Source organism: Cornus florida, unplaced genomic scaffold (genome assembly GCF_030987335.1).
Source record: "Cornus florida cultivar Cherokee Brave unplaced genomic scaffold, ASM3098733v1 CherokeeBrave_3.0.0_Hap2_Chr01, whole genome shotgun sequence".
NCBI lineage: Eukaryota > Viridiplantae > Streptophyta > Magnoliopsida > Cornales > Cornaceae > Cornus > Cornus florida.
The window spans coordinates 87,763,189-87,786,875 of NW_026775571.1; the positions used below are offsets into that span (position 1 = coordinate 87,763,189).

The 23,687-nt window shown below is 36.5% G+C and overlaps 1 protein-coding gene across 1 annotated transcript; it reads right to left on the reverse strand.

Moving 5' to 3' along the window:
• Positions 1-828: 828 nt before the first annotated feature.
• On the reverse strand, positions 829-22,399 carry LOC132276958 (uncharacterized). Its single transcript, XM_059778617.1, has 13 exons — positions 21,871-22,399; positions 14,115-14,191; positions 13,905-13,959; positions 13,461-13,539; positions 13,286-13,355; positions 12,554-13,006; positions 10,276-10,351; positions 8,385-8,609; positions 7,776-7,852; positions 7,271-7,313; positions 7,022-7,079; positions 5,123-5,192; positions 829-1,590 (listed from the first exon to the last, which is right to left on the reverse strand). Exons 1-13 carry the CDS (start codon positions 22,064-22,066, stop codon positions 1,045-1,047), a joined length of 2,025 nt encoding a protein of 674 aa, XP_059634600.1. The 5' UTR covers positions 22,067-22,399; the 3' UTR covers positions 829-1,044.
• Between the last annotated feature and the right edge of the window lie 1,288 nt (positions 22,400-23,687).

Below are 23,687 nucleotides of genomic sequence, written 5' to 3' on the forward strand. Positions count from 1 at the left end.
AATTTTGACAGTACTTGCACAAGTCTTGAAGACTTTCTCCCCAAACAGACCCCACCTCCTTCATTTAGCTTTTCTGCTCTCCTCCAACCACTCACTAGGCTCCACTATAATGTTGATGAAAGACAATTGTGATTTTAGAAATTGGATAATTCAACTATTTAATTTTATGTTTGAACTTTTTAAGATATGCTCAATGCTTAATCTGATTTTAGAAATTGGAAACCAGGTGCATAAATTGCTTAGAATATTATTTGATTAATTTCTGCTTAATGTGAAAAAAAGAAAGATTATCAGCATTTATAGGCTAATGTTATCCTTTTGATTATTCATTCAATGGCCAAGGAACTGCCAGAAGTTGGCCATCCCACTGGTTCAATGCATAGCCATGTAGCACAAAAGCCACAACTCAATTGATTTTTGGGAGGTCAGAACAGAATCATAAGCATTACAAGGCCAATTCTACACACCTGTCTCACAAATTGGAATTTGATAGCCAAGACTTCTTTGGAACTTTTGCCTCCTCATTTCGGAGGTTGCTGCTTCACTTTCTGCATGTTAAAACTGGAAACTTGGGCCTTTGACATCATATGCAACATTTCCGGATTCTGTCTTACTTCAAGATTCAAAGCATAGCTCGGAGGCACGCCCACAAGTCACAGACAATACTTTAAACAGAATTTCTGTGCGAACTTTCCACCAGTGCTCTTTCAGGTTTGCACCTTTGTTCAACCAGGAGGCATAATTCCTCAACTAAATTGAAACACTATCTATCCACAAGAGCCTGTCAACCTCAACATTGGTGGGATTTATGGTGCAATATCTGGTGGGTAGGGTAAAATTCACATTATTAATGGGATTTCAATTTTCGCATAGGAAGAAATAGTAATTCTGAGGACAAGTGTTTTCTAATGATACAATCTCTTAACTAAAACTGACAGTGTTCTTTGACCTAATCAAATTTATATATATATTTTTTTCTAGAAACTACACATACAAGGGAAATCGGAAGTCCTGATATGCAAATAACACACAAAGTACACCAAACTATAAATTGCTACCTGAAATTTTTCCCAGTGGATCTTTGCTGCCAATAGATATCCCAGCTGAATGATCAAACTGTTCTCTGGTCAAGAAAACTGAGTTTGGTTGCTGGTAAGGTGGGCTTAAGCTCGACTCAAATATCGGGTGTGTAAGCATCACCTCTGGTTTAGCATAGGATGCACCCATGCTCACTCTTTGCTTCTTCAGTGACCTCTCACCTTTTGGGCTCTCAGCTGGTGAACTGCCATGGCAACCTGAATCTGGTGTCAGTGGCTCGTGACGAGAAGAGAACAATTCATCAACAGAAACACTCTTGGCTGGGGATCGTTCCTTGGTGGCCTTCTCTAGGAGTGGATACTCAGAAGTTGGGGCAGGGGTTGCTGGGTCAGTCTTATTGTCAGATTCAGGACAGTTGTCAGCTGACACCGGGGCAGAGGCCCCCGGACCAGGCACTTCTGAAATAACTCCACTGATTCGTTGTTGCTCTTCAATTATCTTCTTCAAGTACTTCCCTTGGGCTTCTATCCGTAACTGTAGCTGTCTTTGCACCTGTTGTATTTCAAATTTACAAATTTAATTGGCAAAGTTTTGGCTTATGAATCAATGATGCTCAATTAAAAAAGAAAAAGAAAAAAAAAAGGGAGAGAGACGTTCTATTTCTATCCTATTTTCAATCTAGCCAATTGCCCAATTAATATAGTTACAAGCATATTCATGATACTGTCTATACCTAAAATACCAGCATGAGTGTGACGACGTATTTGCAAAAGGGCATGGAATTTTATTTATTTATTTTGCTTTTTTGGCATATACTAAAATATTCTGACTGAGCATCAACCTATAAAGCATGGATACACACTCAAGATACGAACAAGACATGACAGTAGCATGTTGATATGACAAATCTTAAGTTGGACACGAACACATTATGGACATGACAACTACAAAACAAATTTTTATATATAAAAACTGTATTTGACAAGCATTATTAATGATAAATAAATTTAAGGGATTATTCCTAAAAAATGGGATTATGAAAGACAAAGGACAAATTCATGGAGTCCAAGTCAGTTCTTCCAAAAAAAAATGGATTTAGTCTTGATTACCAAATTACCCCTCGATTGTCTTGAGAAATAACCCTATTACCCCTCCACCAACTTTACTAGTACTGTCATCACCGTCCTACCTTGCTCGTCAATTCGGTCTAAGTCACTGGCATCTATCTCAGTTCAGTCATTGCTCGGTCCAATGTCGGCTCCCTTCAGCGCCTGAAGTCTTAGTCTCTGATCGCTGACGTTCTGTTTTCCTCTGTCGGTTCAGTTCTTGCTTGCCAGAGTTCTCTCTGTTTCTCCAGACCGCCGACCACCAACTGCCGGCAGCGAGACCCATTATTGTGTCGACTTTGGCGGTTCCTCCTCTTGATCCGCCATTGACGAGTCTCTCTCTCTCTCAAACCTCCTCTTTCTCTCTTGATCTGCCACTGATTCTTACAAATACACACACACATACACACACACACACACATATAACCAATCTCTCTATGCCAACATCATTCCAACAACGCTTGTGAAGAAGATGATGTTTTTTTTTTTTTTTTTTTTTTTTTTTTTAATGGTTTTTGGCTGGAATTGTTCTGGGTTTGCTGGGCAAGAAGTAAATTTTCAAAGGGCAGTTTGGGATTCAAAATACCATGTACAGTATATTTCCATGATTTTGGCATTTATCCTCTGTAAATCCATTTTTTTGGAAAGATTCACTTGGACTCCATGAATTTGTCCTTTGACCTTCATAATCCCATTTTTTAGGAATAATCCCTAAATTTAACAAACTATGACTTTTCTACATGAAATTAGTAACTTATTGAATCATAATAATCGATAAGCTAGCTTATCGTTTGAAGAAAGACAGAAAAAGGAAACACATGTATGCATGTGTTGAAAACCTTTTGGGCATCCAAGATATGTATGAATATATGCGTACACGTTTCAAGAGGTACCATGTGATAATCTAGAAATTTAAATTAAGTATATAGACATTAATCTAGGTTATATCATAGAAGGGTCACTCATTACATATTAACTTAAAAGGATCAAAGGGAATTAGAGAAATGTGAATTTAAAATGCTTTTTTTTTTTTCTAAAAAATAAAAATAAAAATAATGGGCTTGAGTGATCCAAGGGAACCTTTGATTGAACAGAACAATATGATGTGGCAACAAAGAAAAACAAAATGATCAGGTATCACCAATATGGGAGACATGGCCATGCATCCCAGCCTATAATTAGGGCTGGGTTGGGACGGAAAAGAGGGAAAAGGGAGAGGCAACTAGAAAAAGAAAAGGAAGATAGAATAAAAGAAAAGGAAAGGAAAGAAAAGAAGAAGATAAAGAGAACAGAGATGAGAAAGGAGGACTAAGGGAGAAACAGAGATTAAAGGAAAGAAAAACAAAAACCAATGAGGAATTTGGCTATGAGAGGCAGGATAACAAGCTTCCACTCACTGTATCTAAATTCATTTCCTAAAAATTTGCAAAGATAAGTTGATATGAATGCTTACAGTCTTACATTTAATTCTGAATGTTGCATGGGAATTTATATACTTGCATGAAGTAATTCTTTAAATTATGCTCAGTTGATGAGTAAACGTTGAGTTAGACATGCTTGCATGCCTTTGTATGTTCCAGTGTTGATGAGTTCACGCAAATCATGTCAAGAGTGCAGGGTGTTGTCCTCTGGACACGGAGTTATAGACTATACATTTGACAAAATAACTAGCTTGATTGTAGGTTGATAATTTTGTGGCACGCCTAGAATTTGATCAAAAGGAGACATTGGAGTTGCCGTGAAATATGCAAATATTAGACTGCAAAAGAACATGGAATGATAGAAATTGGCTTGCTGATATCTAGAAAGTTTTAGGAAAGAAGTTGAATTTGCAGGTTTCTGGAGACTATATTAGCCTTTTGTCGCAATCTCAAACAACTGAGATGGATGCTTGATTGATAGGGTGTCTGCTGGGAGTCATTTCTGGGTTTCTGTCCAGGTGCTAAGTCAATTGAGCTTCATTTCAATCGATTGAGGGGTCACTATAAACCCCATTTTTGCTCAGTAATCAATGTGCATGTGATTGGAAAATCTAAAATTTCCACTTCCACATTATTTCGTGTTGCAATGTTCAATATGAGGGGTGACTATGATTGAAATTTTATGTTAGAAACTTCCAAACTTTAAATTACTGGATGAGTATAAAAATGATAAGGTTGCCGAATTTCATTGATTCTGAACATATAGAATTGAAGTAGAACCAACATGACTGTTTGGAGCCTGCTTAGATCTTATTCCAGTAGTTTGATCAACTAAACTTTTAGCTCAAGCAATCCAATCGTAAACCCTTCGTAGCGAGTGATAGAAAGGGATAAAATAAGAATTCAATTGTAATAAGCAATACAGATTTCCTTTTTGGATCACTCACTCAATTAAGTGTTCACGAACGAAAGTGTTCCACTTCGTAGAACACCCATTCCAGAAAACTATATGTACCAGTGTTCATTAGCATTTAGCACTTACAACATAGGTGTGTGTCTAGGTGTCGGATTTTCCTAGTCGCATACCTCAAGGCACAATCATGTGGCTACATTATCGAAGTATCTAAATATCCTTCTTGTTTGTTATATGTTGGAAAATATAAGTGTCATATTACAATAGCATGTTCAACATAGATAGCCCTCACGCTTTCAAATAATGTAGTATTAGATTAACAATGTGATCTAGGAAATTTGCAGTAAAAAAAGAATGAGTTCCTCCCCTACTTTGTTTAATACACCCATTCGATACTTCCAGTTTGAGCAGGAGCATCAAACACAATGCCCAACCCATGGTAACGCGTCATGTTCAATATGGATAAATCACACAATTTGAAGTGTCCATGCATCATGGAAGTTATACCTATTTACATAGATACAGTATTCTCCTCACTGACAATGTGTTTTCATTAACTTAGGTTGATAATCCTAAAAGAGGGGAAGAAAATTTCTAAAAATGATCTATCTACAGGAAACAAGAAATTGCTAAGAAAAGCATACCTCCAACTGCTCATGTAATCGCTTTTGGACCTCCATTTGCAGCTTGAGTGCTTCATTAATTTGCACCCCCCTGAAAGCAGAAAGAACACATGCTTTCTCAGATAAGGTAGCCCAAGTTAATTGAGCATAACCAGATGAATTTGCAAGCTAGCTTGGCTGGTAGAATTTCTTAGGCATGCTAGATACACGGGATGGCAAGGGCTGTAGCCTAGTGGTACTTCCTCACCTTCGAAAGTAGAAGGTTGAGGGTTCAAGACCCCATAGGGGCAAAGTGGGTGTGTGTGTGTTTCTTGCCAAGAAAAATAAATAAATAAATACTACATACATGGGATAGAATACTGCCTCCCCCCCCCCCCCCCCCCCCCCCCCCCAAAAAAAAAAAAAAACACACAGAGATGGACATAGCCAGATGTTTCTTTACATAATCATAGCCTTGCCATAAGTTCTCATTTGTTCACTACATCTTTTGGACCATTTGAGATGGGAAACAGATTAATGTGAATGTTTCTAGGTCCAGGCCGCATTACATGAAATGGGGACACAGATACAAGATCAGGACGCACCACAGCACGGACAAAACATATCTTAAATAGTAGGACAGAGTACAGACACAGCAATAAAATCTATAATTTTATATATACAAGAATTATACTGCTACAAACAATACTTAAATATATATATATTTGATACAAACAATACTTCATGACAATTAAATCAAACATTATAAAACTAAAATGAAGTTTGTGACTTGTAAATTAAATACTCATAATCACCCTTATCATATAGAAAAAATATATGAAGGACACAACATATTTGTGAGTATATTCATGTACACACTTTGATGTGATACGTATACACAAGCGGATGACTTCTCTGTCCTTTCCTACTCTCATCCCACATTTTTTTTTTTTTGGCAGGTAACTTACACATGCAACTCAAACACACACCCCCTTTATTGTTAGGGTCCTCAACCTTCCAAATGGAAGGAGGGGATACCACTTGAGCTAAGCCTCCGTGGTCTCATCCCACTTCCTCAATAAAACCTTTTCTAAATCTTTTGTTTTTTGATATACTTTGAGACAAACTGTTTGTTAATTTTATACAAAGTTTTAATTTGATTTTTTTCTTAAAATTATTCTCTTTCTTTCAATGCTAAAAGAAAGTCTCATCCAACCCTTATCATATAGAAAAAATATATGAAGGACACAACATATTTGTGTGTATATTCATGTACACACTTTGATGTGTATATGTATACACAAGCGGATGACTTCTCTGTCCTTTCCTACTCTCATCCCACATTTTTTTTTTTTGGCAGGTAACTTACACATGCAACTCAAACACACACCCCCTTTATTGTTAGGGTCCTCAACCTTCCAAATGGAAGGAGGGGATACCACTTGAGCTAAGCCTCCGTGGTCTCATCCCATTTCCTCAATAAAACCTTTTCTAAATCTTTTGTTTCTTGATATACTTTGAGACAAACTTTTTGTTAATTTTATACAAAGTTTTAATTTGATTTTTTTCTTAAAATTATGATCTTTCTTTCAATGCTAAAAGAAAGTCTCATCCAACATACATGGTTCAATTAGTCACATGTTAGCAAGTGTGCGAGAAGTGTTGGCCATATCTAGAGAAATAAGAAATAGCTTCAAATAGACAGGTCCAAATGTGTGGGACATATTTAAAAAATTGTGCAAGAGTGTCAATGTCTGGCATGAACTCAACTCCTCCTTAAACATTGACACTCTTGCACACCTCTACCACGTGCATGATATTTATATTTATGGAATGCATTCAACCTTCATTCATAAACTTTCTACTATAACCTATTTGTAAACTTGTCACTAATGGGAAAAAAGAAGAAGGAAAGAAAGCAAATTGGGCAAAAGTACTTACGATGAACCATCCAAACTGGAGAGTGTATCCCCGGATTCTTTCTTGTCAGCTTTTTTCCCTTGCAATAACAATTTAAGTAAGAAAATCACTACAATGATCCTTTTAGGAAGGTTCCATTTCAAGACATTCTTAAAGAACACTGACCAAAATAAGAAAACTGCCCATTCTAATACTCCACAAAATATAGTCATTATAGTTGGCCATAACATTATTACCGAAGAAAGAACAACGGAAACATAACACACCTACCATCAGATGAGGAATCCGGCAGGTATTTTGCAAGTCGATATTTCTGGATGAATCACCACAGCAGAATTAATGAAATAATTAAGGAGACAATAATTCGAAAACAAAATAATACAAAACAAAACAGCAAAAAAGCACCATCAAGAAGAAGATTTGCATAAAACAGAATCAGGGTTGGCCTTGGGACCTTTTCCTTCCGGGAAGTAGGGAGGCAAAGTCAAATGCAGGGAAAGGTGGCAAAATGTCCATCATTTTATCATTAAATTAAGTTTGGAATTGCAGAGCAGTAAGAAAAGTAGTGGCCCCCTATTTACTAAGAAAGATGTAGAAAATAACTATCAAAATGGTTCAAAATGTAATAATAAAAAAATTAAAAAGAAAAAGGAGTGGGGGCTAGTGAGAGGTGGTAACATAACCACAGAAGTCATCTTTTGTGTTCGGGTGGGATGCATTGCTACCCTGGGCACTCCTCTACATCTGCCCCCCAACAGAATAACCAAAAATGTACCTGCAAATGGCTTTTGACATGATAAATAGTTAGACCTTGTACACCCATGACTCTGAGGACTCCTTTAGGTGTAGCTCCTGAAGAAAACAAAGAGAATTATCTTAAAACACTTAGATAAGCATAAAGTTCAAATATAGAAAGATTTTTCATTTCAAACACCCAAGCAGTTACAATCAGTTTATTGAGAAATTGATTAACCCTCTCTAGCAGTTCCTGTTCACCAATGTTTTTACAAAATAACCTTACCCCTTTGACCTCACAGTAAAAATTAGATCATGAATAGTTGACACGTTGAATCATTGAGAGACCATGTAAGTTCTAAAAAAGGATTATTGACAAATTAATTCAAAATATCAATGACGAGTCCTACCTGTACATCAGTTTCTAAGCATATAATCACAGTGAGACAATGCTATTTCATTTCTCATTTATTTAAATTGTATTAAGATTGAGCAACCGCAGCTGGACATTTTTACGAAATGGTTCATGATATTTTATTATTTTCAGAGTGAAAGGAAGAAAGCACACAAGACAAAGTTTGAAGATGTATGTTACTCATCAGGGGAAAAAAAAAAAAAAAAAAGCCAGATGAAGATCTGCATAACTCACTATCTGGTCCACCCAGTTGTGCTACAGCATCAACAAAGCGTTCATGAAGCTCATGTGTCCAACGCAGCCGTTGCTTTGAGGCCAGACTAGGATTGTTGCTAAGACTGTTTCCTCCACTGATAGGTTCCATTGAGCTGGCACCACAATCTAATTGCTGACTATGGGAAACTGAATTCTCGCGAACTAAACTGGAACTAGGAACACCCTTCGGTTGATACATTTGTCATTTATCTATAAACAAGAAACCAGAGAGTCACTAAAAGCATACCAAAAAAATCTAAAGACTTCAAATTTAACTACCATATGCATTTGCAAAACAAGTGATTAAACTGTCTAAAAAGAGTGGTGGATTTAAAAAATCCACAAGAGATTCCTTAGCTCAAATGATGGCATCGTTCAGCATTCCTCAGCTGACAGGTAAGAAATGCCAACTATAAACTCACCCCGTTTGTTCAAGATTTTAGATTGCATCACGTGAGATACTTAGCCATGAGAAAATAAAAAGAAGTGTAGACACGAAACACATTTCTTTTGGGGATTAACCTGAACCTTCTGGAGACCAACCCAGTTCTACCATCCTATTCAGAGCGCTCCAAGGCTCCCCAGATTTTGAAAAAATAGGAGGGAACAGCTGCTAAGAACTTCAGCAGAATGTTTCCAGATATCCTTGAGCAATATAAAGTCTAACATGGTTGTGTTTTAAGCCTTGCATCTACATGTTATGTTTCAAGTTTTAACCTTCTTAAATCCACAACATCCTACTTTCTTGAGTAGAAGTCAATACATTAACCCAGATTGAAATAAAAACCTTAGTATGAATAATACTGCGCATATATGTGTGTTTGTGTACACACAGATAAACTCTATGTTTTACCTCCTTGTTCTGCTTTTGGTGAAATGTGTTGCTCATAAGATTATACTCTGGTGGGAGGGAAGGAAACATAAATAGAAGGGGACGAGGAGGGATGGAAGAGGCATCTCTAGAATCCATTCCCTTTTGTTTGATTGAGTGGAAGGAACAATATATCCTTAGATATATAAACTACTTTACATTTAAATGAGGGTAATAAAATCCTTTTAATTTTATCCGGCAAATATCTTTCTTTTTGTCTCTTCTCAAATTTTGGATGGAAGCAAAATGGTGGGTCAGAGGGAATTATGGGAGGACGGATGAAGCATCCCTCCTCATAAATTGGTATAACCATATTACAACTTTTTTGTTTTTGAAAAGTATAATCAACTTTTTTGTCATATTTTTTTAAAGCAAAATACAAGCACAGACATTAAATGGTTGATTCGCTAGACAAAATAGAAGTGACAAATCACAATAATAAGGTCTTCCAAAAAGTAAAAATAATTAAGAATTTTTCTCAATAGTCCATCCACATATATAACATACAAAAATATCCAAAAATAAAAACCCACCAATATTCTACTAAAAGCTTGAGAAGAAGTTACACAGACAGCCACAAGAATCCCAAAATTTTTAGACAAGCGCATATGCGATGGCAGGGCTTAGGGCAAGCAGTAATTGTTAGGAAAGGTCATGAATATTCTAAGTTGTTTAGGGTATGCACTAATTGTTTGATGTTTACCGACTAAAAGAAGTCCCATTAAAGTAGAAAATGAACCAATCAAACTAAAGAAAATTAAATTCATCTAATCACTTCAAGGAAAAACAAACACCACAAGAATAAAAAAAGACCTTCCACCATAACACAACATGATCACATGTAATTAGGGTTGCAGGGACTATAATAAAAGACAATAATAGAAATTTAAGAATAATTAAAAACAAAACAACTCTTTTTCCCTTTGTTGAAGTGTTCAAAAGAAAATCAGAGTTGACCCAGTTCATATATAATCAATAAAAGGAGAAGAATAGACATACCCAGATCTGAAAAATCAAGGAGAAGCTCGAATTCGAGAGTCTGAGCTGATTTTTGAAAAAGAACAATTGAACATGACTGCCAACCAAAACCAGAAAGACTTAGAATTTCGATGAATTTGAGCTTGACCTTGTTGAACCCTTGGACTAGGATATATAGATGCTCTCTCTCACACACAAAAGATTGACTTCCAATTGAAACCACAGGACTACTCTCTCTCTTTTTGGGAAGGAAAGGTGAGGGAGAGCAGGTGGAGGGTGGGGGATTTTCCAATTTTGGGAGGTGGGTTTGTTTTAAATGATGTGAAGTTGCATATATAGTATATACATACACATATATATTTACTTATATATATAGACAATTACTACCTCTGAAAATTTTACACTGATTACTGCCAATGGTACGACGATACAGCGTTAAGATTGAAAGTAAACTAATGATTGATTACAATTAAACTAAACATAATGATGTGATGTTGCATATATATATATATATATGTATATGTGTGTCAATATATATATATATATATAATTTATATAAAAAGTGCCCGCGGTCAGCGAATTGGTCTGCCCATCTAATGATGGACAGGATGACCGGCCTAGCAACGGACGGAATCTTGTTGTCATATTCCGGCCACGTCTCTGTTGTTCCGGCCATTTTATCTTTTTTAATCCCTTTGACAGTAATGTTTTTGGACTTCTTTCATCTTTGTTTTTTCTTATTAACTTTTTAGAAAATATTATCTTTGTCTTTTCTTTTAATTTTTTTTTTACCAAATATTATGGTGAAAGCCATCTTAGGTGAGTTCATGCGATCAATGTTAGATTAAAGGGTTGTTAAAAATGTGATTTTGATCTGAGGGTTTAAGAGTGACTAAACTTTTTTATTCTTTAATCATTTCTCTAGCTATAAAAAATATTATAAAGTGTTTTTTATAAATATATTATTGTCCAATATATATTTCTTTTATAGATCTTACTTTATTGGATGTGCTTTTAGTCTGCCTAATCATAATGCCAAACATTTACTATTATTTCATTGGCTAATTTAAGTCAGATTAAGTGATAGAATGTTGATTCAATGCCCTGATTTATAAATCATGTTGATTTAATGATGTTATCCATGGAAAATTACCCAACAAGTTTGAATATCTGATCGATTAAATCTCATTTAATCACGATGATTTTTTAAGAATTGAAATGGACTTTAGTCACACATAATATGACAATGTATAATTTTGATGAGATTGAACCAAGTAAATCAAACAATTTCGAACATTCAACTGCCATCTCAATCACAAAAATATATATATTATCATTTACTACATGATTACTAAGCATTCGAAATTAACTTCTCCTCGTTTTTTTTCTGAGTTTAGGCACATGTTGGCAAAAATTTCGCTTTCATATTAATTGTAGCAATTGGATTCTTCATGAATTGACCCATTTGGAATATTTCATCCTCTTAACCAATTTAATTTAATTTAATTATTATTATTATTTTTAGACTATGGTGGTGTGGGATCTTTTAAAGCACCTTATAATCCACCATGGGACTAATAATCCACCATGGGACTAATATAGCCTTTCTGTTCCACATGCACAAGCAATTACATTCTTCATGAATTGACCCATTTGGAATATTTCATCCTCTTAACCAATTTAATTTAATTTAATTATTATTATTATTTTTAGACTATGGTGGTGTGGGATCTTTTAAAGCACCTTATAATCCACCATGGGACTAATAATCCACCATGGGACTAATATAGCCTTTCTGTTCCACATGCACAAGCAATTACCAAAAAAAAAATTCCTTAAGGGATGAGTATCACGTAGATGAGCATTTTCACACTATCAATTTCACTTTAAATCAACACAAATTACAAATTGTGATACTTCTTCACCTTTCAAAGTAGAAAGTCAAAAAAGTTCCGTGAACACAAAATGGGGGGTTGGACATAATAAAGAACCTGAGGTTGGACATAATATAGAACCTGAGGTTGGACATGGTTAGCTCTAGTTGGGAGCAATTAGGGTTGTGCCCATTTCTGTAACGGAAGGATGATGCTGAATACTAAAACAGAAGCCAACTACTTTAATCCAGTCAAAAGTTTTCAACATGGAAACATTAGCAGCTTTAATTTACAGCTTGAGAGAACTTAGGTCCACTACATTCTTCTGTCATTTTTATAGACATGAACAGTTCTGCACTTCTACAATAAGAGTCATATTAGAGGATCTTTTCGACAATAGGTCAACATCAATAAGAACGATTTTATATCCCATACCCAGTGATTCCATTTGAATTAACTTGAACCACATTGACATCTTGGGTTCTCATATCTGATTCACCACCCCAGATCATTGACGCGGTGGTCGAGTCCAAGTTCAGCATCCGTCTCTTCCCACCAGGCGGAGATCCCTCCAGAGGCAATCCCGCAGGGCTCTCATGCGAAGTCAGGCAGCTCTCAGTGGAACAATCAGCCCTCTGGGGATGGATTCTTGGTGACACTTCTTCAGGACCATGGACTCTGACCACCTCGGCAGATTGTAAAGAGTATAAGCCGAGAGGGATCTGTGAGGAACTTGCTGGCGTCTCTGCTTTCAATCCCTGATAAGCGTCTCTGTCAATATCCAGAATTTGATCTGCAAGCATCTTACAGGCTCTCTCCAACATGGCCAAATATCTTCGTTCTGCATCCTGTCGAATCTGCAAGTGCTTCTCAGCCTGCTTAATAGAAATAACACAATCAGCTTGGCCAGAGTATAGACGCAGTCCAAGTTGACAAGTTAGTAATGGAATGGTAGGTTTAGCATTTTGACTCAGTTATTGACTATTGTATCGTCCGCACATGTAATCACAAAACAAGGCAAATAATCAAGTAAAAGTCTTCCTCCCACTTCAAGGAAATTACAAGGTTACATGACTGCTATTAAATCCCAGCTCTAGAGTCTTTTATTTTGATAAACACTTCAAACAAATGCATTTCAGTAAATGAAGGAAACTTACTTCAACTTGCAGGTGTAATTTACTTTGTACTTCCATTTGAGCTCTCAAGGCCTCCTTAACTTCATAACCCCTAAACATCAACTAAATCCTTAGAGCTACTAGAAGTTGCAACATCATAATAAAACCAACATCTATAAGAAAATATAGAACTCTTGAAGGAAAAAATGTATCTTACTCATTCATATCGGAAGTCGGCAAGCTTTGAGAAGAATTACTGGTACGAGGGCTTTCTAAAAGGTATGAAGCTGATATTCCTTCCATTCAGTGGCAAAAGAAATCAATTGTAACTATTTTTAGTTAAGCAGCTTTCCAAACTAACATTTCCAGATATAATCAGTTACAAGTGAATATAAGAAACAAGTCCTTGCTTTCAGATTTTCTCTCGGTTGACGGGTTAGTTATTAATAGTTTTACATTTTGAGAGATGGGGAGGGGTGAGATAGAGCTGCTACATTGTTCAGAATTCAATGTAGCCGAATTAACACAACAAAGTTAAAGCTTGGAGCAAACAATAAGTTTTACAAGTTCAACTAGCAAGCATTCATGTAGCAAGGGACTAGAGCCACTGAAAAAATTTTACACACTTTGGAAAAGCCATTAGAATTAAAACTAAACCTACCATCTTTGGAAGCCTCACCAAAATCTTTCCCAGATTGCTTACCTAATCTGTATTTCTGTAACACAAAAAGACAACCGCAGTCAAATAACTTGGCAAGAGTTTACTTATCCGGGAAATATATATATAACAAGAGGTTGTTCATCTTCATATAAGCTCTATTAATTGAATTGAGTGAAATGGGAAACTAGCTAGTTTAATAATGTAACAAACCTGGAGGTGGCTCTTTAAATGGAAAAGAGTGAGTCCCTTAACGCCCATTGTCCGCATTATAGCCTTTGGGGTTGCTTCTGCAGGTATTTTTCATGCTCAGATATGCATCAGATTACGGAAATTAAGATAATCCAACACATAACAGAATATTTCTTGTTCAAAATAATCATTGCCTAGATTAAGTACTAGTCATTGGTAGGGACTGTAAACAGAAAAGCAATTCATGATCATCTCAACATCAGCACACTGGTAAGTGGTTTCAAACTTTGTTAACAAGCTAAGAAGGCAGAGAGCCAGTGAATCCCTGCCTGAGCTTGAAGATTGCTTACTTAACCAGATGAATTGAGGAACACGTGACTTGGTTTGATCAGATGACAGGGATTGTGTGTGCGTGTGTGCTTTTTTTTTTTTTTTTTTTTTTTTTTTGGGGGTGGGGGGAGATGGGGGAAGAACTAAAAAAAGACCGATGAGGATGTGGGGGAGGCAATGGCAGAGGAGGACTGTATTAGGAATGACTAACAGGAAACTTGGCCCGTGAGAATTAAGGCTCTAGCTTAAGCAAAGTGGCTAGAGATACCCACCCAACCCAAGCGGTCAAGAAAACACATTTTTGAGTTGTGCGCTTGTGTTCATAATTGTAGCAAAGCCAACTAACAGCTAAAAATTTAAGTTCTAGGGCAAAGGGAAAATATGCTATCAACAAACGTAATACAAAACACTGACCTCCCCAGCACATCCGTAACCTGCACCACAAGGCAGGTATCTTCATGCAGCAAAGCCAACAAAAAAAAAAAAAAAACTCCACTCAATAAAATATTTTCCTAGCTACTTAGGGTTGGCTACACTAATCCTGTGTTTAATTAAAAATTAATGCTCATTTTGGTTCTGACTAAAGTTTTACATGTCAAACAACCTAACGAAACCCGCTTTCTTTTTCTGGGCTTGGGACGTGCCGTGTAAAGACAAAGCACTATTCATGACACTGGCCGAGTTCTACGTCAACTAAATTTAATCATGTTGTAAAGCATAAAATGGAAGCGAAGAGAAATTAAACGAGTAGAACACACATATATTACGTGGTTCAACCACTAGGGCTTACATCCACGACACAAAGAGCCCAAAGGGCTACATCGCTTTTATAATACTCTCTCAATTCATATACAATACAATGGTGGAGACTCCTTTATATAGGAGAAGAAATTATGAGATAACGAGTAACAACAAGTGTGAATGATGAAGAGAGAAGAGAGCGAACACACCGACAGCCCAAACAGGTCAACAAAAAACTGCCGGAGGCACGGCAAAGGTGAGGACAATGCTACCGAACACACCGGCGGCCCAAACAAGTCGATAAAAACTGCTGGAGACACGGCAAAGGCGAAGAACATTACTACTGAACAAACCGGCAGCCCAAACAAGTCACAAATAGCACCGAGAAACCCTCAGCAACATTTCAGACGCTAAGGGAATACTCCAAAATAAGGTTCCGAACCTAAGAAGAGAAAATATGCTATGATACCATGTCGTAAAGCAACGGAAGCGAAGAGAAATTAAACAGGTAGAACACACATATATTACGTGGTTCAGCCACTAGGGCCTACATCCACGACATAAAGAGCCCAAAGGGCTACATCACTTTTATAATACTCTCTTAATTCATATACAATACAATGGTGGAGACTCTTTTATATAGGAGAAGAAATTATGAGAATTGAAAGAATTAGAAAATAGGAAACAAGGAGGATTTTTCTCCATTGATTCCTCTAGTAACACCAAATCTTCAATAATAGGAAACAACATCAATTACTGAAAGATTTTCCTCCACTGATTCCTCATTAAGTCTTCAATAAATCCTAAATCCACCAGTAGAATACACCAACCATCTAAAAGCTGGTGGACATGTAAAATGATCGATATGGAGAAATGGAAACACCATAGGACAGATAATTCACTTTGGTTTCTGGTCCTAATCCTTTCTTTACCCTTATCCGAACCAACACATAATGTGCTTTGTTGATGTAGGTTCTACAAAATGAGGAATCACTTTAATTGTAAATGACCAATGAGTAGAGGCTTAGGTGGAAGTCCGAGCTATCACATGAGGGGTCTTCGAAAGGGACTCGAGGAAGAGGGAACCCGCGCGGGGGGGGGGGGGGGGGGGGGGGGTTATTTCCGATTAAAGACCAAGGGTAGACAACATTATTCATTGGTCATTGGTTAGTTGCTGCAACGTACAGATTGGGCAAAGATGTGACTATTTGGAGGCTCGAGATGAACTGTTTCCTCCATTGGGGTAAAGGAGAGGGCCAGGCCATTAAATGCGACTATGACAGGACATGTATTGCATTAAATGTAATGGCTCCGGAAGTCGTCTTACTCTAGGCAAGATTGCTTTCCTCTTTTCTATATGACAAGTAAAAAAGTGAGCCCAGCCTCGGGCTGCAGTGATAACTCTTTGGCATTCCTCAAACCTCAGCCATCAGGCCCACACTCCATAGGGTTACATAAAGAGAGTATTGCAACAAGGTCATGCCCCTTTGAAACACGAAGTATCATCCCTTCTTTGAGGCATGTCTATAGAGAGTAAGTTCTCGAAGGTCTTCACTTCATTCTTAAGGTTTATCTGTGGAGAGGAGCTCCTCGACGGCTTTCCTCAAGGGATCGAGGTTTATCTACATAGACAAACTCCTTGAGGGGTTGAGATTTATTTGTAGACAAACTCCTGGTGGAGCTTCAGGCTAAGCTCCGCAGCCACACCTGTGACACTAAACCATTAAATTAGGCAGTTAGAGAGAGAAGTCTTGTGGGAGTGGCTGACTTGGCAAGGTCCATGCCACATGGCATGGATCAAAGCCTGAGCTGGCAAACTGGGTCCCACATACATCAAGAAGGAGAAAAGTAAAAAAGAAATGAAGTGCAGAAAGATCGGTTTGGAAGAATCCAAAATTCAAACAAACAGAATAAAAGAACCAGTAAGGAGGGAACATTGGTCTTCACAAACACTCGATCACCCCAGCACCTTCTGGCTTAAGTTTATCATTTATTTTACCTAACTTCAAAAAGAAGGTACAAAGAACTAATGCAAGGCTGATTTTCTACTTTTGAGAAGAGCACTCCAGCTCTGCCTATTATAATGTTACTTTCTTCCCGACAACTACAGACTTGTGTACCAGACAGACCAAAGAGACATTTTCAGGGGTTCCCCAATGAATGGGTAATATGTTAGCCATTGTCACCAACCTTGGACATTCGTGACAAAGAGAAACGTTACAACCCAAATAATCTTATTAAGTCCTCTAATTTACAGTTGCTCAAATAGGTTAACCCAAAGGCTAGCCATCCAAATTAGACTTGACGTTCTCTAATTTCCAGTTACTCCAATAGGTTAACCGAAAGGTTAGCCATCCAAATTGGACTTGTCTTTTACCATAAGGAAACCCAGAACAGAGGCTCCCTTAATTATGAGTGAAAGTGAGAAACAATATCTGTCCCTCATCTGAAAGATGAGTTGTGACAAAAGTATTCCACCATAAAGAAGCATTAATCTTAAACAAGTCAATAAAGAGTACAAACAAGATGAAATGAGTTGAACTGAGTCAATCTGATTATCAAGCTATTTGACCTCAACTTGATTCTTGTTGGCTTGTATCTAGGCTCACTTTGAGCTCATGTCAAGCTTGACTGAGCCGATCCAATCTAAGTTCAGTTTGACATCAAGTGAAAAAACTGGACCTTTCAGATTTATATATCCGAAGGCTAGAAGGGAAATATGACTAGAATATGGTCCTACTCCACTTTTCAATAGGATATGATCATACTCATCAACTCTTCCGATGCATGCATACATCTTCAGACCCTCTTCTCAACTATGATCGTTCCAAAATTATGTTACATAAATTAAAGATCGTTACACATTTTTATAGAATGCTCGGAGCTTTTCTTAAGCATCTCACTATCATTTCTCATCATTTTGATAGGAGTAGATGGATTCAAATCAAGGATTTCCAAAAGACAACCATAACCACCTAAATCAGAAGGCGCAGGCAAATGTCGGTTAGACTATTTGCTCTAAGCCTCTAACATTTTCTATTGTGTACCCTTTAATATATTCCTCCACAAGGAGATTTCTTTCTTACAGAAACTCTACCATCCCCAAGAATTCCTTGAATAAATCCATCCCTAATTCCCTATTATCTTGAAATAGCCCCATAATTAACTGTTTTATCTAGAGAGCTGATACATAAGTAAAATAAATTTACTTACTAAATTATGGGGCTGTTTACTTAAATGGGGTTAAACTGACACGAGTAAAATAAATTTAACAATTTTTTTTTTTATAAGTAATAATTGAATTAAAAAGGCGTTCAAGAGGGGAACGCATCCATTATACAAAAGTGGAACCGGGGTTTAAGGCCCCAAAGAAGCCAAAAAAATAATTAAATCTTCGGAAAAGGAACAGGACTTCCTCTTCACATAACTGAAAAGAGAGCGTATGATGTGAAGTTTCAGAATCACCGTGGACGATTCTTTCCCTTTGAACATTCTACTATTCCTCTGCTTCCAAATGCATCACCAGACACAATGTGGTACAACTCCCTAATAATCGCAATCAGCACTACGCACACAACATCCTCTCTAAATACGAATCAAATCCTCTCCAAAAAATAAATCTAACAATTATACGTAAATTAACAGTTTTATCTGTTTTGTATACTAGAGAGCTGATATACAATTAACATTTTTATCTGTTATTCCAAACTCTGGTGCATAGGAGAACCTAATGCATAAGTAAAATAAATTTAACCACCATAGATAAGAGATATCACACACAACATGAGGGACTTGGAGAGCTGGTCCGGAAGGAGGGGAAGCAAATAAACCAAAGGGATTAATTGTGAAGGTAGGAATGTTTGTGCCTTATGATACTAAATGAACTATAGTAATGACAATTCTAGTTTTTTAATATTCTGACCTTTTTAATGCTTAAGGATACTTGTATTTATAGTCCGAGATTCCTTGGATAATGCCCAAAAGTTCGAGATCTTATTTGGATATTACCTAACACCTAGGGCTTTGGCTTATGATTACCCCAATTGCTCTTGATTGGCAATTAAATCAAATCGCCCCTTTATTTTGTCCAGATTGGCAGCGACGCATTAAATGGATAATGCAACATTAAATGTATTCGACTATTGAACAGTGGCGATAATTGAGCATTAAATGGTCAAAATGTAACATTAAATGTTTTTTTTATATGACTGCAAGTTTCTCTATAATGGCAAATTCTCACCGTCTTCGACAACATGGGTGTCGGAACCACCAACACGGACTACTTCGACCACTACTCCTCCCTCCAAGGTTATGCCTATGACATACTCACCCTCTTGGAAGAGCTTAAAGTCGATTCCTGCATTTTCATTGGCCACTCCGTCTCCACCCTCATTGGTGCCATCGCCTCCATCACTCGCCCTGATCTCTTCACCAAAATCATCATGCTCAGTGCTTCTCCCAGGTTCAATCTCAACACTTCACTATCAATTTACAAAATTTCACATTCTAATCCAATACCCAACAACATTTGCAAATTCAACACTTTCAAACTAATTTCTAATCACAGTTTAATCATCAATTTTTTAAACAAAGAACTATAAAAGATTGTGATCTAACCAAAAGGTCGGTGGAGCACGTGCCATAACAAAGAAACTTACAATCACACCGAAAAAACATTTAATGCTACGTATTGACCATTTAATGCTCAACCACCGCCACTATTAAACAACCGAATACATTTAATGATGCATTAGTCATTTAACGCGCCGCTGTCAACTTGGGCAGAATAAAAAAGTGATTTGACTTAATAGCCAATCAAGAACAACTAGAATAATCATAACCTAAAGTCTTAGGTGCTGGGTAATACCCCAAAAAGGCCTTGAACCTTTTGGTATTATCCAAGGAACCTCAGACTATAAATACGAGTATCATTAAGCATTAAAAATGTCAAAAGATCAGCAACCTGAAATCACCAGTACTATAGTTCATTTACTCTCTGTCACAAGACACAAACATTCCTACCTTCACCATTAATCCCTTTGGTTTGTCTGCTTCTCCTCCCTCCAGATTAGCTCTTTGGATCCATCACACTGTGTAATATCTCTTATCTACTATAGAGTATTTGTGTTCCACAAGAGGACCCTTACAGAGCTCAAGCTCGAGTTTGCTTGTCGAGCTCTAGCTCAAATAGCCAAAAGCTCAACTTGGCTCAGCTCAACTTAATTGTAGCCCTAGCAATAACCAACCATTGCTACGTCCTTTTTACCTTCCCAACTAATTTGAATTTTAACTATGTTTACCCATTGCATAATCTTAAATGTCACCTATATGTTTCCTTTGAAGTCTTTACTCACTGAAAATTCTTATCTCATAGGCTTTCTACACCTAATGTTGCTTATGGCTTTGGCCCCTTTCTTACTTCCACCCACAATATAACATTAATGCATGCCACTTGTATGCAAGACCCCAGCCAATTGCTGCTGCTCAACACACCGAGACTAAAGGTACACTAGCTGGACCTCATAAACCATAACCAAGCACCCTAAACTTCTTTGAACCTTCCTATGTAGCTCCCAATAGACCAAGTACATCGGTTCTTCTCATTGCAACTACAAATTCCATTTTTTATAAGTTTATTACCATTAGGCTTACTTAAAAAAACCTTATTGCACAACTTATTTTTTGTAATAAGTAATTTATAAATTACAAATTAATACCCAACTGTTCGAGCGGTACATTGTAACACAATTATTTTCTGCCATTAATAATAGGCAGTCATGACTTTTTTACACAGCTTATATACTGTTCTCTTTTACTTCTCCATGACTTTCAAGTTTAACCCACAATATGTTGCCCAACCTACTGGTAAAATCCTTGATCTTTATTAATCATGAGTAAAACATTTCATCTTTATTGATCACGAGTGAAACACTTTTAATAATTTAACTTATTTTTACAAAATTAAATATCAGACACTATAGGAAGTAAGGATTAAGCTCAAATTCGAGCTGAATTTTGAGTTGTTTCAGTAAATAATTTGAGCTCGAGTATGTGGGCCAAGAATCCAGATCAAGCTGGCTAGGTCCCTTTGCTGTCCTAATGCAGTCATAACGAGTTCAGAGAGCATGACAGACAACAAATTTCAGCAAAAACCAATATTAAGACGATCAAATACATGCAAATAAATTCTCTATGAAAGCAATTCTAACAGTAATCATTAATCAACACAAGCAACCACCAAGATGCTTGTTTCATATGCTACATTACTAACCAAAATACCAAAAAGCCCCATAAACAAAACAAACTCATCTGGGAAATGTATTATAGAGAACTACTGCTAAATATGGAACAATAATCAGGGAAATAAAGTGAGAAAGTGTAATCAGAAAGCAAGTAGAAAAACTAAAAATATTCCTTGTAATATTCAAAGGGAGTGAGAAACAAAAAAATAAAAATAAAAAGCAACCAGATGCTTGATTCATATGCTACATTACTAACCAAAATACCAAAAGAGCCCCATTAACAAAACAACTCATCTATTATAGAGAAATAGTACTGAATATAGAACAAGAATCGTCTAAATACAGTGAGAAAATGGAATCAGAAAGCAACCAGAATTAGAAAAAATAACAATATTCATTGTAATACCCAACGCGAGTGAGAAACAAAAAATAAAAATAAAATAAATATAAGAAAAAATACTGACTACTGGCGCCTCCAAGCTGAGTAACGGCATCAACGAATCGCTCATGAAGGTCGGCAGTCCATCTGAGTCGAGGTTTGGGATCAGATGTCAAGACGAGACATGGGTCTATACCATGGTGACTCGAACCACCACCACCACCATGAATGTCTTCCTGGGTAACTATTGATTCGTGGGGTTGAATCGATCTGGGAAACATCTGATGGAAAAAACCTAAAATTGAAAGGAAAAAAACAAAAACCCACAAAGAAAATAGAAATCAATGGAGGAATAGGGAGAGGAAGAGAAGGAAAATCTCAAACCCCAATAAGAAACAGAGATCAAGAAGACTTTGGGTCTTTAAAATGGTGAAAAGGGAAATATGTGTGTACGGTAGAGGAAGGAAAAGGGCAGGTAGGAAAAGGGGAGGGAAAAGGTCGTATCTCTGGCACACTGCTTTATGATTTTGTTTGTTTCTCACAGGGTCACAGACTCACAGACACCATTGTTGTGTCATGTGTGAGTGATTGATTGAACGGGTGTTAAACTGTTAATATGAAGTAATGTTGGTCTTAATTAATGTTAGGCATATTTGAATTTAATTTGAGCTTATTTATTACATATATTCTTTTTTGAGAGTCTCGGACCACACCAATCAGAGTAAGATTAGTTGCTATAATCAGCCGTGTCTAGTAGTGGGTGAGGAGGACCGAGGTTAGGTATGACGATGAGTGAACTTCATTTCTAATTTTCATTTTCTTCAATAGAATTAGAAAAGAAAAAATGTTGGGTTTTCTTATTATAATGCCTGTTTTTGTTCTTTGATAAAAATGAAAATAAAAACTTCTAAATTTATAAAAATATGAAACAGTTTTCTGAAAATTTAAAAAGAATATTATATTGATTTTTTTTTTTTTTTTGGTTAGTTCTTCATACTATTTCATGAAACATGCAATAGTGTCAGCATTTTCTTCATCTTTAATTCTCCATGTAAAATGTGTTTTTACAATGCAACAAATTGAAAAAAGCATAAAAATGATCAATTAAACAATGAAGTTTGTTTCCCTTGTGTTGTATCCACCTTTTTTTCAGATAAAGGGGTGAAATAAAATAGTGCAAATTTGTGTTTTCTTACATAAAGTCAGAGCGAATTTAAAAGCGAAAATGTGAAAATGACAAAATTTAAGTCACACATAGTAATAACGGGAGCGAGAACACTCACAAAGTGTGAAAGTAAAAACGCGTTTGAACCATGAGAAGAACACCAAGAATTGTATGATTTAACTTATAATACTAGTTACTGCTAATATGTTACAATATCCACGTTTTATTTGTCTTTCATAATTTTTCAAAATTAGGAAAAAGAAAAATAAAACAATCCCAAGTAATAATTGTAAAGAGAAGATATCCATGATGGAGTTAAGAGGTAAAAAACATTCTTCAAAAATGTTCTGTTATAAAATTTACCGAAAGAAAAAGGTTACATGGACAATGGTGGATTAGTGGGTACCAAAGAATTCTTGCTATTTTTGTGAGAATTGCTATTATATTCCTCAACAGCCAAATAGGTACTAGGTCCTAGCTATATAAAGAGTTTATGGTGAACTGATCATCATGAATAATTTGTTGTTATGTTACGGGTGCTTGTCCTCTATAGTTATACTTATGTCACACAATTTTTTTCAATAAATGCCATTCTTATGTTTTGAGTGCTTTCGTTCCCACGTCAGTGCACACTCTCGCTTAAATTCTCACTGATTATGACTTAATTTTGTTGCTCTCAATTCCTACTTTCGAATTCGCTCATGCTCCCATTTTCGTTTTGTGCGACTTAATTATAT

Bases quoted from the DNA above. Each gene is read 5' to 3' on its own strand.
- LOC132276958 (XM_059778617.1), bottom strand. From the start codon at position 22,066: ATGTTTCCCAGATCGATTCAACCCCACGAATCAATAGTTACCCAGGAA. The intron at 13,356-13,460 runs GTAAGATACATT...GTTGATGTTTAG, and splicing joins CCGACTTCCGATATGAATGA to GGGTTATGAAGTTAAGGAGG. The intron at 7,080-7,270 runs GTAGGTGTGTTA...TGTTATTGCAAG, and splicing joins GCCGGATTCCTCATCTGATG to GGAAAAAAGCTGACAAGAAA.